The following is a 16,616-nucleotide window of genomic DNA, read 5'->3' as shown; positions in this document are numbered from 1 at the left end:
AAATGCATATACGGGGAAACGGGGATGAAAGGCATAAATGACACTCATTGTTGATTCTGTCATGGTCAGAGCTTGTGGGAAACATGAGAATATTATGAAAAATAATAAGACTCACAATCTTTCCAAAGTAGACAGCCCGATGAAGGATCCATTCCTCAATTCCTGAATTTTGTTGTTGCTTAAAATCCTGTGAAGAAAAAAATGAGATGTATCAACCACTAAGTGTGTCTACATCAATAAGACACCACAAAAGACAACATTTTAACTACAAATGTACAGCAGCTTTCAGCAGTAAGTAGTATTAGTAGAATTTCAACTAAACTGCATTTCACATACTAAAACTAGCTCATTACCCAACCAGGAGTCTACTATGGACATGTTTAATTCCATCAACACTGAAAGAAAGCCAAGCTCTAGTAATCCCATCCCATTGTCTCTCAACCCTCCATTCATGGAATGTTCTCTAGCGCCAGGAAGAGGGGAAAACAACTTTCTTCTGCCCACCATGTACTTCCATGATGCTAAATTGGTAGCATGTGTCTCTACAGTGTACCATTCATCCAGGTAGGCGAGATGCGATAACGTCTGTTGCATACTTTCCGTCAACCCTCTTCCGCTTTGATGTTTAAAGGTATAATAATCGGATCCAAAAATGTGGTGACTCACTTTGAGATTGTTTCCAGAGTGCTACATGAAGTCATTTGATGTAACGTTATAGGCTTGATCGTAGACACCGGCAGTTCAGGTGTTTGGTCTCAAACTTCAATAATGATAGATTCGTTGGCAACCATGTATTATTGTTTCATAGGGGCTAGATCCACAAGTCCCTGGTATTGCTGAATCTAGGTTCAGACTAGTTCAGGTCAGGGCAACAACGACTCAATGAAAGTATGCTTTATTTGTCTGAGATAAATCGGATCTCTACATAGTAAGATGCATCACATCCTTAATGAATTACCTCAAGAATCTATTCAATCAGATAAAATAGCAAGTGTTGTACTTTTTGACCCCTTATGAAATTGAGAAAAGCCCTCAGAAGACGCTATGAGGTAATCGACATTGTGAGTGCCAAATTTTGGGAGCTCAGGCAACTGAGCTCCACTCAAAAAGCAGTCCACAATTTGATAACACCTCCATCATTCAACAGATCTATTCAGATCAGATTGTGCCTCAACTTATAAATGTACCAAAAAAGTCTCTTCATTCAACGGAGGAAAACGGGAGAGGCCTCGCAGAAAACATGTTGTTGAAATTCGAGTTTCAAATGTCAAGACTAGTGCAATCACATGACCAAAGCTTTAATTATTATTCTTTTTTTATTGGGGGCTTCAGCCAAAAGTATCAAACATCGGCAGAGAAAATGTCCCGTGTTAGAAGAGCATACATTTGAAGTGTTAGATATCGCATAATATAAGCAAAGAGCTGGCTAATTTTAACCCCAAAGTACAAATTCTTGCCCTTTTTTCAAATCTCTACTCACCCTGTGCTAGACACCTCAATTCGCACCCTCTCCCCCCGAAGGCTTAGTAATTGAATAGTGATGTTTACTCCTGTGGGAAGACCCAACTGGCTTGTGTTGTGGTCATTCTGTTTTTTGACTTTTGAGAGGGGATGTGGTAGGTCACACACAACCAGTACCGACAACCCCCAGCCAGATTGGAGTCATTACGGGTGTTGAGGGCTAGCTTTATTACAGGGTTGGCTGGTGAAGACTATCGATATTTTCTCTTCCCTGCTCCCAACCCCTCAGAGAGGAAACACAAACAGTTCCTGTGTTTCACGACTGGCCCCGTGGCCCATGCATTCTTCTCTGCGTGCAGAAACTCCAGATGTCGGGGCGAGACTGCAAAGTCTATCACTGCTCTCGACACATACTGATGATTTAGGCAGAGCCACAGGGGATTCACACAAAGATCTTGGGTCGAGAAAATCATTGAGGAATAACTGGTCTGACCCAGATTTATATAGCCTATGATGCTTTATTGTAAGGATCAGGGAGGGATGATTTAAATTCCAGTGCGAATCCTAAGTAAAGTACATCAATGGGTTTGATAAGATGATAATGAGATCCAAGATGAAAGCAATTAATGCTTTGAATGAATTATGTTTATCTATATATATATTTTTTTGGGGGGGGGCTCTGCTGCCAGGAAGATGGTGCTGACAGACATGGTCGCGCTGCTTCTAGCTCCTAAGCAACTCTGCAGTATTTGTTTTTTGGCGTGTGTTATTTCTTACATTATTAGCCCAGAACGTTTGCGTTATTACATACAGCCACAACCATTTTGCTACACCCGCAATAACATCTTCTAAATGTGTACGTGACCAATAAAATTGGATTTGACACGTTCATAACAAGTTCAATATATTTTCTCTCTCAGGACCTGAGTGACCTGTAGGCACATGCAGCTCCAATCGCAGCTTTGTTCATCCACAAATATCCCTGCTACTTTCATAGAAAACCGCATCATTGTATTCAGAATTAAAGACATAACAGCTATATTACAAAACACACACACACACACACACACTCGTAGGAATTATTCAAGTCCGGCTGGATAAACATGCACGTCCAACCGTGTGACTCTACAACTGTCCAAATAAATCTGTGTAAGAGGCTTCTCCTGAGAGTCATGAGCTCTCTTCTCCCTTCCCCCTCTCTCTTCCTCCCTCCCTCATTCTGTCCCTCCCTCTCTCCTCCTCTCCCTCCTTGTGTCCCTCCTTCCTCCATTCCACCCTCATCCTGACTGGTGTGTGACCTCAGTGCGAGGGGAACTGCTTAGCTTGCGTGACTGCAAAGAAACCTGTATATAGTTTACCATAAACTACTACCTCTGAACAATGCGTGTTTATAGTTCTGCTGTCTGAGCACTCATACCATTCACATATTCATTGGGATAAGGGTTCTGCATTGTCGATACATATAGGAGCCTACAACAAAGAATAGATGTTGTAAAGCTGTAGAATAGATGTTGTAAAGAATAGATGTTGTAAAGCTGTAGAATAGATGTTGTAAAGAATAGATTTTGTAAAGAATAGATGTTGTAAAGCTGTAGAATAGATGTGAAGCACGGCAAAGAAGGCCTATAGACTGAGCGAGCCATTTCAGCCTGACTGAGCCTGACATGCCTACCGTAATTTCCGGACTATTAAGCGCACCTGAATATAAGCCGCACCCACTGAATTAAAAAAATATATATTATTTTGAACCCACTGAAGCCGCAGGTGCCTACCGGTACATTGAAACAAATGAACTTTACACAGGCTTTAACGAAACACGGCTTGTAACAAAAATAAATAGGCTTTAACGAAACACGGCTTGTAACAAAAATAAACGGGCTTTAACGAAACACGGCTTGTAACAAAAAATAAAAAATTAGCAGTAAGCTTTAGTTGTCTTTTTGCACTGAGTCAATTCCTCACGCTGCTGTTTCCAACGTCTTATCATCGACTCATTAAGACCAAGCTCCTGTGCAGCAGCTCTATTTCCTTTTCCAACAGCCAGATCAATCGCCTTCAACTTGAAAGCTGCATCATATGCATTTCTCCGTGTCTTTGCCATGATGAGGGTGACAAAATGACTACCGTAATCAGAATGATGGGAAGTTTGAGCGCCCTTGATTTAATCTAAACAGTAAACAAAAAAGTTGTTTGACCTTAACCCGTTCGGCAATTTCATTGGTGTAATGAAAGCTTCATGCCGCCAAAAAACTGAGCACGTCACAGAATGTGTTTTTTTGGAGAAAAAAAATTGAAAGCGGGAAAAATCCATATATTAGCCACGTCATTGTTTAAGCCGCGAGGTTCAAAGCCTGGGAAAAAAGTTGCGGCTTATAGTCCGGAATTTACGGTAGTTAAATAGAGGTTAAATAAATAAATAAAAATACAATTTCAAAAGTGAACGTATTAATTCTCAATAGATAGATAAATCATGCACTGAAGAACCATATCCAGAAAAGGTGGACTATCTTTTGGCAGTCTAGACACCATTGACCAATTCACAATGTATTTGATCTGCAGAGGGCAAGTGCCTAGAGGCAAGTGTCTGCTTCTCAGTTTACGTTAGCCTCTGGGAGCGTCTACACATCTGGGAGCGTCTACACGTCTGGGAGCATCTACACGTCTGCATTCGGAGCGTCTACACGTCTGCATTCGGAGCGTCTACACGTCTGCATTCGGAGCGTCTACACGTCTGCATACGAAGCGTCTACACGTCTGCATTCGAAGCGTCTGCATTTGGAGTGTCACACTAGAAGCGTACTTAGCATCTGAAATCAGCACCACCTGTAGGTTGTCTCCATCTCATATTTGACTACTAGCTTCCTGAGCGTCTGCACTAGTAAATTCCTCAGGGCTCAGGGGCAGAGGAGGGGAACCACCCTTATCTTGACGCAAAGATAAAACCGCCTTGAGTAAGAGCCAGGAACAAAAGAGCAGTGGGATCCAGACAAATCTCATGTAATATGCACTAATGTACTAGGGACTGAAAAATCACATGAATTGTAGCCTATAATCACACAAGCTTTGCCGTCAAACCCAACCATCTCCATTGTTAACTAACATTTCACCAAATCCATTGTGATAATTATGTTCTTTGCATGCTCTTGGAGTGAAGCAAATAATTCAAAGACAAAAACACAATCTATATTACAGTTATTCTTTCCCAGAAGGGGCCTCTCAGTCTTGAAGCTAAGTTTGCACTCTTTTTTGCATGAGAAAATACAGCCTTTGAAATGCACCAGCCTCAGGATATTAGCACAAAGTTAACCAGGGATTGAGAAGAAAAGCCAACCACTATACAACCCCCTCAAAGGCAGTAGGCAATCAAAGTCAACTGGTGCTCTCTCAACACGCGAGATATAACCCGTTAGAAACACAGGGGTAAGAAGTTTGACTGCATAAAAAAAAGATATAAAATATTTTCAGGCAATGACCCCCTTACAAACAGGCACATTTTTGCCACATTCTTACCTGCATATGCCTTGTTACACCTCCTGTGTACATGCCGGCATTGAGTGGTAGTAGTAGTAAGCAGATGTGGGTGGGCGTCTATTTTAATAAATCCATTGAATATACTCTGTCAAAAACAAATCCATTATTCATTCGTCTAGGCAGGTCCTAAGAAACATAAGACCGATAAAAATGTATTTTCAAAACGATAGAATGGCATATTGAGTTTGTTACGTCCAAATGAACGAAATCAATAGTTCATTATTTTGTTCATTAAAATAGACAAGACACACCTACCCTGAACACAGTCAACACACATATTTTGTAGTAAGAATATAACCAAATAAAAAATAGAACTTGTGTCACGGGAACGTTTGGAACCGCTGTCATATAAAATAAAGTGTTGAAATATATTTTGAAACAGAGCCCAAGCTTTTTTGATCCACATGTAATCTCTTTCCTACCCTCACTCCACTTTGTAAGTGAGCAAGCATAGGGTCTTACATTGAGAGCATCTTCATCATGATATCGATAGAAAATAAAAGCAATCCTATTTTCAAAAAAACATGCAAGTCTCGTGTTCATATGTCACAACCTCCGCTGGCTTTTGGAGTTGCCTATAGGCAATCGAGCAAAATAAGAAGCCTACACTTGATTCAGGCTACATTATCGCATGCTAAATGTTGCTGATCATTCATAGATGAGCTACACCACCTCCACTTATTTGCCCAGACAGAAACCAATGAACTAAATAGCCTATACAGATGGGGATTCAGTGAAACAGAGTCACATTGACTGAGACAAGTCAGTGAAGTCACAGGCTTTTGGTTGGGAGTAGGTCTACGCTACTAAGCCACTGCGAGTGAAGAGCAAAACATGTCAAATAATAATCCATTTGTTAAACTACATAACATGCTGGCAAGAGGTTCTAATAAATGGGCCAACTAGACAAGATGATCATGAGCAGCACTTGCCTCAACTAGGCTAACATTCAGTGAAAACAAAAAGCTGACATTGATTGATTTATCAAGACATGTCCCAAGTCTCAAAGTAGCGCGGTGGCATTGACCACACGCGGGTAGGCTATTGCTTAGAATTAATTACAACGATTGGATGACTTTGGGAGTTTCAGTAAGCAACAATTTGATGCATGCCTTCAATTGCATTAGTCTACTTTATTCCAATATTTCTGTCATTCAAGTGATATGGATCCATTCAGTTGTGGTTAAGAAAAAAATGTGAGCTTAGTGAACGGGAAAACTATGAACATTCATCAAAAGTAACTGATACAGACATAAGGGTCATATGTAGCTTTGGAGACCATAAGGATACTATTTGAAATTTGCTATTGATTATTCCATTAAGTTATGACCATAGAATCGTCTTGCGCAAAATTAAGGCCTGAACACTGTCTCCCATTTGGAAGACAAAGGCCTCGTCTTTGAAAGAATGAACTGTTGTTAGGGCAGAGCTGAAAAGGACACTTGTCATTCAAGCACCGACTATGCTGTGTCACTCTCCCATAGCTATAAGCCTGAAAATATCCCCTTCCAGTAAGCCACGGTATAAGAACGTATAGAAAACGGTCACCTTACAACTCCTTTAGGTGCATGGTATACACGGTGCCAACATCCAAATACTGGACTGACAGCCAAATGAATAGAAACCAACAACTGGGCCTTCCAGATAGACAAACAGGAAGGCCCATGTCCTTATACGGAAAATGCAGATGCACATACATAAGACAAATGTATAGCCTAGCCTTGAAATCAACTTGAGACCCAAGTATGGTCTGGCAAACCAAATGCTCAACAGGTCTGAGTGCGTAATGAGAGACCGTGAGCTGCCTGGCTGTGAACACTCAACCGCCAGTCACTGAATGGCCTTTGGGATTTCGTTATCTTCTCCAAACATCACACAACAGCAAAGGAAAACATGGGGAGCGTTGCTTTAACCCAAATGCTTGCCTGAAAAGCAAAACAAACCTTTCTAGCCACCGGACATGCATGACAGTGTACTCCCGGATTTAACTTCTTTAGGAAAACAGCCCTAATGTGGGAAACAAACATGTTGTCATCCAGAGTCACATTTACTTATTTTCCAAGCTATAGCACACAATATTTTACATATAGCAGGTTTTTAAAAGGACCGAAGAGTTTGGTCTCGTTCATGTTTTCATTTTTTACATGAAAGAAAATTGCGATACTGGTATTGTCACAGCACTTGTCTTTGTCATATGTTTTACATTCTAATATAAATGTATTTTACATCAAGTCTCAAGTCAAACTATTCTGAGTAAGCTACTCCATTCAAAAAACATGGTCCAACGGCATTCACTGCAGGTTAAGTCTTCAGGAAACTGGATGCATACCGGGCCGTCCCCCATGATTCCCTGCCACGAACAGTGCAATTAGTGCTCCTGACTGTGTCGTCAAATTACACTGCTTTTCATGCAGTACGAGGAAATCCCTGTCTCTTCCTGACATCAATCCCACACTCCTTGGTGGAGGTGGACTCCAGGGTGTGCACTGGGCCACATAGTCAAGCCCAGGTGCCTGCTGGGAAGGATCCAAATGACACTCAACAAGTCTCTCGAAGAAATACGAGCTCTACTGTTGCTGTACACCAAGAATATGGTTCAACAGAGGCTGTGCTAATATAGGGTGAAACCAGAACAGGTTGAGCCTCACACACATGCAGTTGCACACATGTACTCTTCACACGACACACCTGAAATTAGCCCACTGCGGAAGAAAGGGGCAAAGGTTATAATCGCACCAGGGTTGATGTTGCACAAGTCTTTTCTGACAGAGCTGGTTGTGTCAACGCATTTGTCATTTCCTCTTGGATTACTTTGGCATGCAGTATCAGTTGGAGTGAAAATGCTGGGAATGCAGCACTCATCCTTTCTTCACAGACATGCATTCAGCAGCCTGAACCCAGAGAGAACCACGCTGGAGAACTGGATGCATTCCACAACAGGGTCGCCAAATACTTTCCCTAGAAGCACAAAGGAGCTTGACTTAAGCCAATCAAACTCATCCAACGATTTGAATTTCAAACGATGCCCAACAAACATTGTTCTAAAATTGGAGGGATTTAGTTACACCGACCAAAATGTCTAGAAGATTTTTGTTGATGATTCAAGAAAATGTCCAACTTGCCTTAGTTACTTTGTTTCAATCAGAGAAGTGCTCAGTTTCACTCCAGACAGGAAACAGGAAGTGTGTGGGTCAAAGAGAGGGAAGGTCGATTATGATTAATGGGCTCTAATTACACAAGTTGAATCACTGCATCAGACCAGGTCTTTAATTTGCAGAGAAGCAGGCGTGTCAATAGACTATTTAAAATGTCCCAAATAACAAGTCTGGAAAGGGACCCCATGGCAACGATGCCCCAAATTAACACATTTAGAACATGCTATGATGGTTTGTCAGACCCCAGACCTGTGGTTTAGGAGTTAAGGCTAGATAACATTGTGTGAACTCTGTCCAGAAACGTCCATTATCTTCACAAGTCAGAGGTAACTCTAGATAAAAGAAAGATTGCCCTGAGATAATGGTGGTGATCTAAAACTAAAACCGACAGAAAAATGTATTTACCCACAATGGTTTGTCTGTCATAGGACATCTTGACATAGTAAATTCACTGGGGAAAAGTTGAAAAGGCCACAAAAAAACTATCATTTTCTAGGGTGTGCTCAACGAGAAGTTAAAGAACTCTCATTGGCAGTCAATTGATCAACAAACAAAATACTATCCAAATGTTTTAGATTAAGGTTGAATTTCCTACAATATCAACTTTGTTTGTGGCGCTTTCTCTCCTCCCAACTTTAGCTTTTAGGGCCTGGAGGGCAGAGTGAACTTGTTGCTCTCACAGAGCAAAAAGGTCTGGGACCTACAGTGTCCAGGTAGGGGGAAGTGATTGATTTTCAGGGTCAGGGAAGGTCGGGCAGAGCAGCAGGGACCCTGACTGTGATCGGGCCAGTCCAGTCCCACTGTGTCCAGACTAGGGCTAGGAATTGCCAGGAACCTCATGATACAATATTATCAAGACACTCAAGTGCTGATACAATATATATTGTGATTCTCACGAATCTACAGTGCATTCGGAAAGTATTCAGACCCCTTGACGTTTTACACATTTTGTTACTTTACAGCCTTATTCTAAAATTGATTCAATTGTTTTCTTTACTCAATCTACACACAATACCCCATAATAACAAAGAAAAACAGTTTTTTTGACATTGTTGCAAATGTTTTAAAAATAGAAACGAAAATATCACATTTACATAATTATTCAGACCCTTTACTCAGTACTTTGTTGAAGGACCTTTGGCAGTGATTACAGCCTCAAGTTTACTTCGGTATGATGAGTTTCTCCCATCTTTCTCTGCAGATCCTCTAAAGCTCTGTCAGGTTGGATCAGGAGCATTGCTGCACAGCTATTTTCAGGTCACTCCAGAGATGTTCGATCGGGTTCAAGTCCGGGGTCTGGCTTTGCCACTCATGGACATTCAAGAGAGACTTGTCCCAAAGCCACTCCTGCGTTGTCTTGGCTGTGTGCTTAGGGTCGTTGTCCTGTTGGAAGGTGAACCTTCACCCCCGGTCTGAGGTCCTGAGCGCTCTAGAGCAGGTTTTCATCAAGGGTCGCTGTACTTTGCTCTGTTCATCTTTCCCTTGATGCTGACTAGTCTCCCAGTCTCTGCCGCTGAAAAACATCCCCACAGCATGATGCTGCCACCACCATGCTTCACCGTCGGGATGGTGCCAGGTTTCCTCCAGACATGATGCTTGGCATTCAGGCCAAAGAGTTCAATCTTGGTTTCATCAGACCGGGGTATCTTGTTTCTCATGGTCTGAGTCCTTTAGGTGCCTTTTGGCAAACTCCAAGCGGGCTGTCATGTGCCTTTTACCGAGGAGTGGCTTCCATCTGGCCACTCTACCATAAAGGCCTGATTGATGGAGTGCTGCAGAGATGGTTGTCCTTCTGGAAGATTCTCCCATCTCCACAAAGGAATTCTAGAGCTCTGTCAGAGTGACCATTGGATTCTTGGTCACCTCCCTGACCAAGGCCCTTCTCCCTAGATTGCTCAGTTTTTCCGGGTGGCCAGCTCTAGGAAGAGTCTTGCTGGTTCCAAACTTCTTCCATTTAAGAATGATGGAGGCCATGGTGTTCTTGGGGACCTTCAATGCTACAAAAAATTTTCTGTGCCTCGACACAATCCTGTTTTGGAGCTCTACAGACAATTCCTTCGACCTCATGGCTTGGTTTTTGTTCTGACATGTCAACTGTGGGACCTTATAGAGACAGGTGTGTGCCTTTCCAATCATGTCCAATCAATTGAATTTACCACAGGTGGACTCCACTCAAGTTGTAGAAACATCTGAAGGATAATCAATAGAAACAGGATTCACCTGAGATTCATTTCAAGTCTCATCGCAAAGGGTCTGAATACTTATGTAAATAAGGTATTTCTGTTTTTTTGTTTTTGCAAACATTTCAATAAACCTGTTTTCGCTTCGTCCTTATGGGGTATTGTGTGTAGATTGCTGAGGATTTTTATTTTATACATTTTAACGTAACAAAATTTTGAAAAAATCCAGGGGTCTAAATACTTTCTGAAGGCAATGTATATATATTGCGATTCGATACTGTGATTTCGTTGCGATTCGATGTTTGAAACATATTGCTCACCATATTTCTGCTGCAGAGGGACAAGAAAGAGCCATAAGAAAACTAATTTTGATCAGTCATATAAATAAAAGTACTGAAAGCAAATTGTCTCCCTATTTAAAAAGAAGATGAAGAACAAGGAAAAAACTGGAGTTTTGGTGCAGGTATAGCCAACTAGAGCAAAAATAATAGTGATACCATCAAAACTACACATCTTCTAAAAGACTATCTTGATTAGAAGTCGATCGATTATGATTTTTCAACGCCGATACCGATACCGATTATTGGAGGACCAAAAACCCCCGATACCGATTAATCGGACGATTTTTATATATATTTGTAATAATGACAATTACAACAATACTGAATGAATAATGAACCCTTTTATTTTAACTTAATATAATACATAAATAAAATCTATTTAGTCCCAAATAAATAATGAAACATGTTCAATTTGGTTTAAATAATGCAAAAACAGTGTTGCAGAAGAAAGTAAAAGTGCAATATGTGCCATGTAAAAAAGCTAACGTTTAAGTTCCTTGCTCAGAACATGAGAACATATGAAAGCTAGTGGTTCAATATTTGCAGTTCTTCAATATTCCCAGTTAAGAAGTTTTAGGTTGTAGTTATTATAGGAATTATGACGCATCAACTATTTCTCTCTATACCATTTGTATTTCATAGACCCTTGACTGTTGGATGTTCTTATAAGCACTTTAGTATTGCCAGCCTAATCTCGGGAGTTGATAGGCTTGAAGTCATAAACAGTGCTGTGCTTCAAGTATTGCTAAGAGCTGCTCGCAAATGCAGTAAAGTGCTGTTTGAATTAATGCTTACGAGTCTGCTGCTGCTTACCACCACTCAGTCAGACTGCTCTATCAAATATCAAATCATAGACTTAATTATAATAAACACACAGAAATACGAGCCTTAGGTCATTAATATGGTCAAATCCAGAAACTATCATTTCAAAAACAAAAGGTTTATTCTTTCAGTGAAATATGGAACCATTCCGTATTTTGTCGAATGGGTGGCAACCCTAAGTCTAAATATTGCTGTTACAGTGCGCAACCTTCAATGTTATGTCATAATTATGTAAAATTCTGGCAAATGAATTACGGTCTTTGAGGAAGAAACACAGTTCGCAACGAGCCAGGCGACCCAAACTGTTGCATATACCCTGACTCTGCTTGCACTGAAGAAAAGTGACAATTTCCCTAGTTAATATTGCCTGCTAACATGCATTTATTTTAACTAAATATGCAGGTGAACAAAAATATATACTTCTGTGTATTGATTTTAAGAAAGGCATTGATGCTTATGGTTAGGTACATTTATGCAACAAATGTGCTTTTTTCACCAATGCGCTTTTGTTAAATCATCACCTGTTTGGCAAAGTTGAAGTAGGCTGTGATTCGATGATAAGCTAGTTAACCTAGTAATATCATCAACCATGTGTAGTTAACTAGTGATTATGTGAAGATTGATTGTTTTTTATAAGATACGTTTAATGCTAGCTAGCAACTTACCATGGCTCCTTGCGGCCACAAGGTCCTTTTGACGTGGCACTCGCGTAACAATAAGCCACACAATTTTCTCATGGATTGCAATGTAATCTGCCATAATCAGCATCCAAAAAGGCTGATTACCGATTGTTATGAAAACTTGAAATTGTCCCTAATTAATCGGCCATGCCAAATAATCGATCGACCTCTAATCCTGATACATAACTATATAAAAAATTCACTAGTCCAGACCGCTGTCAACCCATCGGCAGGACACCGAGAGAGGTTGTAAACCAGCCCATAGACCACCACATCACCGGGAGAGGCCTGGCGATTTTACAGGCCGTAAATAAACACCCCCCAAATGTAGCGGTTAAAAGAAGAGCACAGTTTCATGGTCACTAATTTGGACAGAGTTGCAGCGAGTCTATTTGACGGAGACCTTGAAACCTGAAGACCTACCCATCATTATTCCTGAAATCTGTTGACAAAAACATTGAGAGACCCATGGGAAGTTTAGTGGGAAACCCATAGGAATGCCTGAGAACTTAATTATCCCTCTTGTTCTGTGGTGGCCATCTTTCAGACCTTGAATCATGGAGCTTGGTTCAATGCTCAAGACATGAGGAATATGTTTCCCTTCCCAATCAATCACTGTCGGGCCGAACAAAATGATGGCCCTCCAAGCAGTTCAGCCTATTTTAACACATACAGAAATATCACATACCATGATGGAGGTAATAATATCTCAATCAGTCACTTACTTAACCAACGTCAGGCCAAGTCAAAGTAGCAAAAGAATCCTTGAGGAAAGACAAGCTTCTTTGGAAGAACTTAAAAAGTATGCGGGAAAAGCAACAGTCTATGCACAAGGACTACTTTTAACAATTTCCTCAAAAAATTTAACAAAAACACATTTACTTGAAGAATGAAGAACAGTGCAGATGCAAAGTTTGTGCTGTTTCCATCTTATAGGCCATTCCAAGGCAATGGTAGAGTACTGGTGTAAGGAACTGATGTTCTTGGCTTGTGTACACTCAAAAACACTGCATCAGTCTTGTCTCCATCGGGGCGACTGCATGTGAAATAGGTTGCGGTGGTTTAATGGTATGCACAGTGTGGTTGCATTACACAAACAACTGCATGTATCACATATGTTGTGGCAATGAAATGAGATACAAAACTGTTAACAACCACACATTAGATGTGTTCAACAATAACTCTCACTGCATGTTTTTGCTTAGCCCAGGGGCGGACTGGCCATCTGGCATTACGGGCAAATGCCAGATGGACTGGTCCAATTTCATCCTAGTGGGTCTGTCTAACACTTTTTGGGGGGGGGCACAAAATTATTATTATCTAGCTAATGGGGCCTCGAGGAAAACAAATTGTCCCAGTCCGCCCCTGGCTTAAGGTGTCAGCATGATAAAGTTTGGCTGAAGTGCTAGCATACTCCGTAAAAGACCTTCGCTTGAAAAATAAGAAAAAAAGCATCAATGGTGCTGTTTGTCCATTTTAAGACAGCGTAGCCATTTTTTCATTTCCTCAAAATAGTCAGAATTACTCTAAGATAAGAAATCTGTCATTAATTTTGATGCTTTTGCAGAGGAGATATTAGTTGCGCAATTTTGCATCTGACTATGATGTTTGGTGGTGTTTCTCAAGTGAAAGAATTTGCATGAGGACGAGTTGTCTCTCAATGAATGACCACAGGCACTTCATTGAAGAAGCCCTACTTTTGACCAATCGCCAACGAGAGGGCGTAGAGTCTGGCTACCGACGTTGGCTTGCCACGAGAGAGAAAACAACGTGTGCGACCGGACAGCCGAAAAAAACCTGTGCCTTCGTCCAAAAAGGTACAAAAATGTAAAAAATGACATCATAATACATGCAGGAACTGTTCCTAGACGACTTAATAAGCCTACATAAATACCCTTTGGATGCAGTACAATTATATACTGCATTTACAATTATGAAAATGTATTTTGGTCTAAGCCATTTCCATCATACAGGACTAGAATATAGTGTGACATGCCAATGACATCTGTTACATACAATTTATATGTAAATGATACTATTATTGTATGCAGCTGACAAGGGACGGATGTGGAGGTGGCAATACAGCTACAAATAGTGACCTCAGGATCTTTGACACAAGTCCTTTGTTATGAACATGGTAACTATATTTGAGCTGTAATGGACAGTATTTGTATGTCAGTAGTTGAAATCATCAGCAGATTTGAGTGATTAACCCCAACAAGGTCAGACCAGAACCAAAAATATATAGTTGGCTATAGCCTACTGGAAGAATAATGCATGACCTCAGTTAGAGCATCACTTATCAATAGTCATAAGTAAAAGTACAAATAAATATTGTGTTAGGCTGAAAGTTGAATAACTTTCTCAAAACACAGGCCGACAGTCAGAATAAATTGCAGGTAATAAACAAGGCAACTATTTGGCAGCATGGTTCTTTCTGTATGCCCAAGCTGTTCCAAACAAGTGGACAGCATCGTCATTATTTTGTTGATGCCAGACAGGCTTATTGATTTATACTTACAAAGTGACTGTTCTGTTGGGAAAGGAGTCCGGGGGTAACACCTGACGGAGTTCCATATTGCTGCAGACCACTTTCCTATCCGCCGTGGCCACTGACGGTGTGCTTTTCCCTGCGCTTTTTGAACGTTCATCATATGATTTACAGTCAGATGATACCGCAGAGCCATCGCCCCCGAGAAGCAAAACAAATAACAGTTGCAACAAAGAAACTGCACATACCCTCATTTTCAAAATATATTCCAAGATAATTAGGCTACTGTAGCATTGGCAAACAAAATAATATATTAATATCAAGTAGCGCAGGAGGCAGGGTACTGTGTGTGTACTATAAAATGGCCTGGTTCTTTCTGGAAACAGGGTGAGCCAAAACGTCCCTCAGAATACCCGTACAGTTTTAGTCATGTTGCAAACATATTGTCCACTATAATGTGGATTTGGATTCCCTCCTCCATTTCTTGCAAAGGTTTCGATGTATGTGTTCAGCGTCAATCAATCCGAGAGAGGGTCTGTACATCCTTTGTTTGCCAAACGACACGATTCACAATTTCATTTCGTCATTAAGGTCTTTGCAGCCTTCCCGAAAAAAGAAAAAAAAACTGTTCACTTGTAATTGTAACGATTTTCCAGGGTTACACAATGAAACTTCAGCGATAGAGAAAATATGTTTCTTTGTTGCCAATAGCGCGGATCTAATTGAGAATTTGCCTACTCCACCAAGAGACAGCTGCAGTCATCCCAAGATAACACACTCTAATTTCAGGAAATTTGATCACGCCTTAGCTTTAAAAACTTTCTCCTTAAGAGAACTCATCCCGAGACACGTAGACTGGAACACTTAAATAGCGTTACAACTAACTAAAACAGCTGTATGCAACTTTTCACTTTAGTGGCGCCCATCGACTCCAGTTGTTGGTGCAAAATGAAATCATGGGACATCAAAAAAAAAAAAACGAAAGCAAGAAACATAATCCCACTCCGAGTTAGTCAGTAATCTTGTGTTTAAATATGAGTTAAAGTGGGTCCCTTCCAAGTCTGAGTAAATATCCAGAATTGCTGTCCTTGACTTTCAATTGGAGCGTCCACGTCTCTCTCTGAAAGTATTCATTGGCTTTCTTTCCATTGAGAAGTCTTCTCCCACAGTCCTGCCCTTGGCTCCATGTTGCAATTCCACCCACTGACGTCACTCCATATAGACCGCCTTTTTCTCCGATTCTCTCTGAGCAGGTTTAGGTTTGATCTACCTTCAAATACGAAATAAATAAGACCATACTGTCTAGTAACAGCATAATGATGCACGTACATCAGCAGTTATACAGCAAACAACCTCGCTTGATGCAGTTGATAGGTCGGAAATGTTCTTACATTTCATGGAAAATATTGTCCAGTATTGGTCAATGAACTTTTGAGCGTTCCTGAGACTGAGCAAACTTGTTGATTTGGAAATGTAGCCCAGTTAGTATTTACATATTGTTGTCGACCAGATTTGTTGGCAGATGACTTGGATAAAATGTATTTGGTAACACATACTATACTAGTAATACTGCAATAAATACTGTAACAACATTGTAACACCTTTTTTTTATGGTATGTAACAATATAACAATACTACATTGTTGTTACTAGTGTAATAATAGCATAACCACACATATCTACCTAGCTATACATGTCTACTTTGATAACAAGGTTGCCAAGAAAATTTAATAATTATTTCCTTTTCAAATGTGATAAAAGTAGCCCTTTGCAATGCACCCTTCTATCTTATAGTGCATCCAGCGTTGTATCTCCTCTCTTTCTAGGTGCCTTCACACAAAGCCCTCTTTTCACTTCTCAAACAAGTTCAGGCTAGCTTTGTAATGGGCAATCGCCATGAAAAGCCAGAGTCAGTCAGACAGGAAGAGACCATACAATAATTGAAATATGCAGTAC

At 40.6% G+C, this 16,616-nt stretch overlaps 1 protein-coding gene across 1 annotated transcript in view; it reads right to left on the bottom strand.

Moving 5' to 3' along the window:
* LOC106608615 (adhesion G protein-coupled receptor A3) overlaps positions 1-15,885 on the bottom strand; it is a 66,868-nt gene extending 50,983 nt beyond the window's left edge. Inside the window, exons 1-2 of the mRNA XM_014206657.3 lie at positions 14,692-15,885; positions 116-187 (exon numbers count right to left, since the gene is read on the bottom strand). Of these exons, the coding sequence (XP_014062132.3) occupies positions 116-187; positions 14,692-14,915 (296 nt within the window). The 5' untranslated portion in view covers positions 14,916-15,885. The remainder of the gene's footprint in view (positions 1-115; positions 188-14,691) is intronic.
* Positions 15,886-16,616: the final 731 nt, after the last annotated feature.

The sequence above is a fragment of the Salmo salar genome, chromosome 07 (genome assembly GCF_965601325.2).
Source record: "Salmo salar chromosome 07, fSalSal1, whole genome shotgun sequence".
Taxonomy (NCBI): domain Eukaryota; kingdom Metazoa; phylum Chordata; class Actinopteri; order Salmoniformes; family Salmonidae; genus Salmo; species Salmo salar.
Note: the sequence above shows the minus strand (reverse complement) of the source record. Positions and strands in the feature narration are given on the sequence as shown.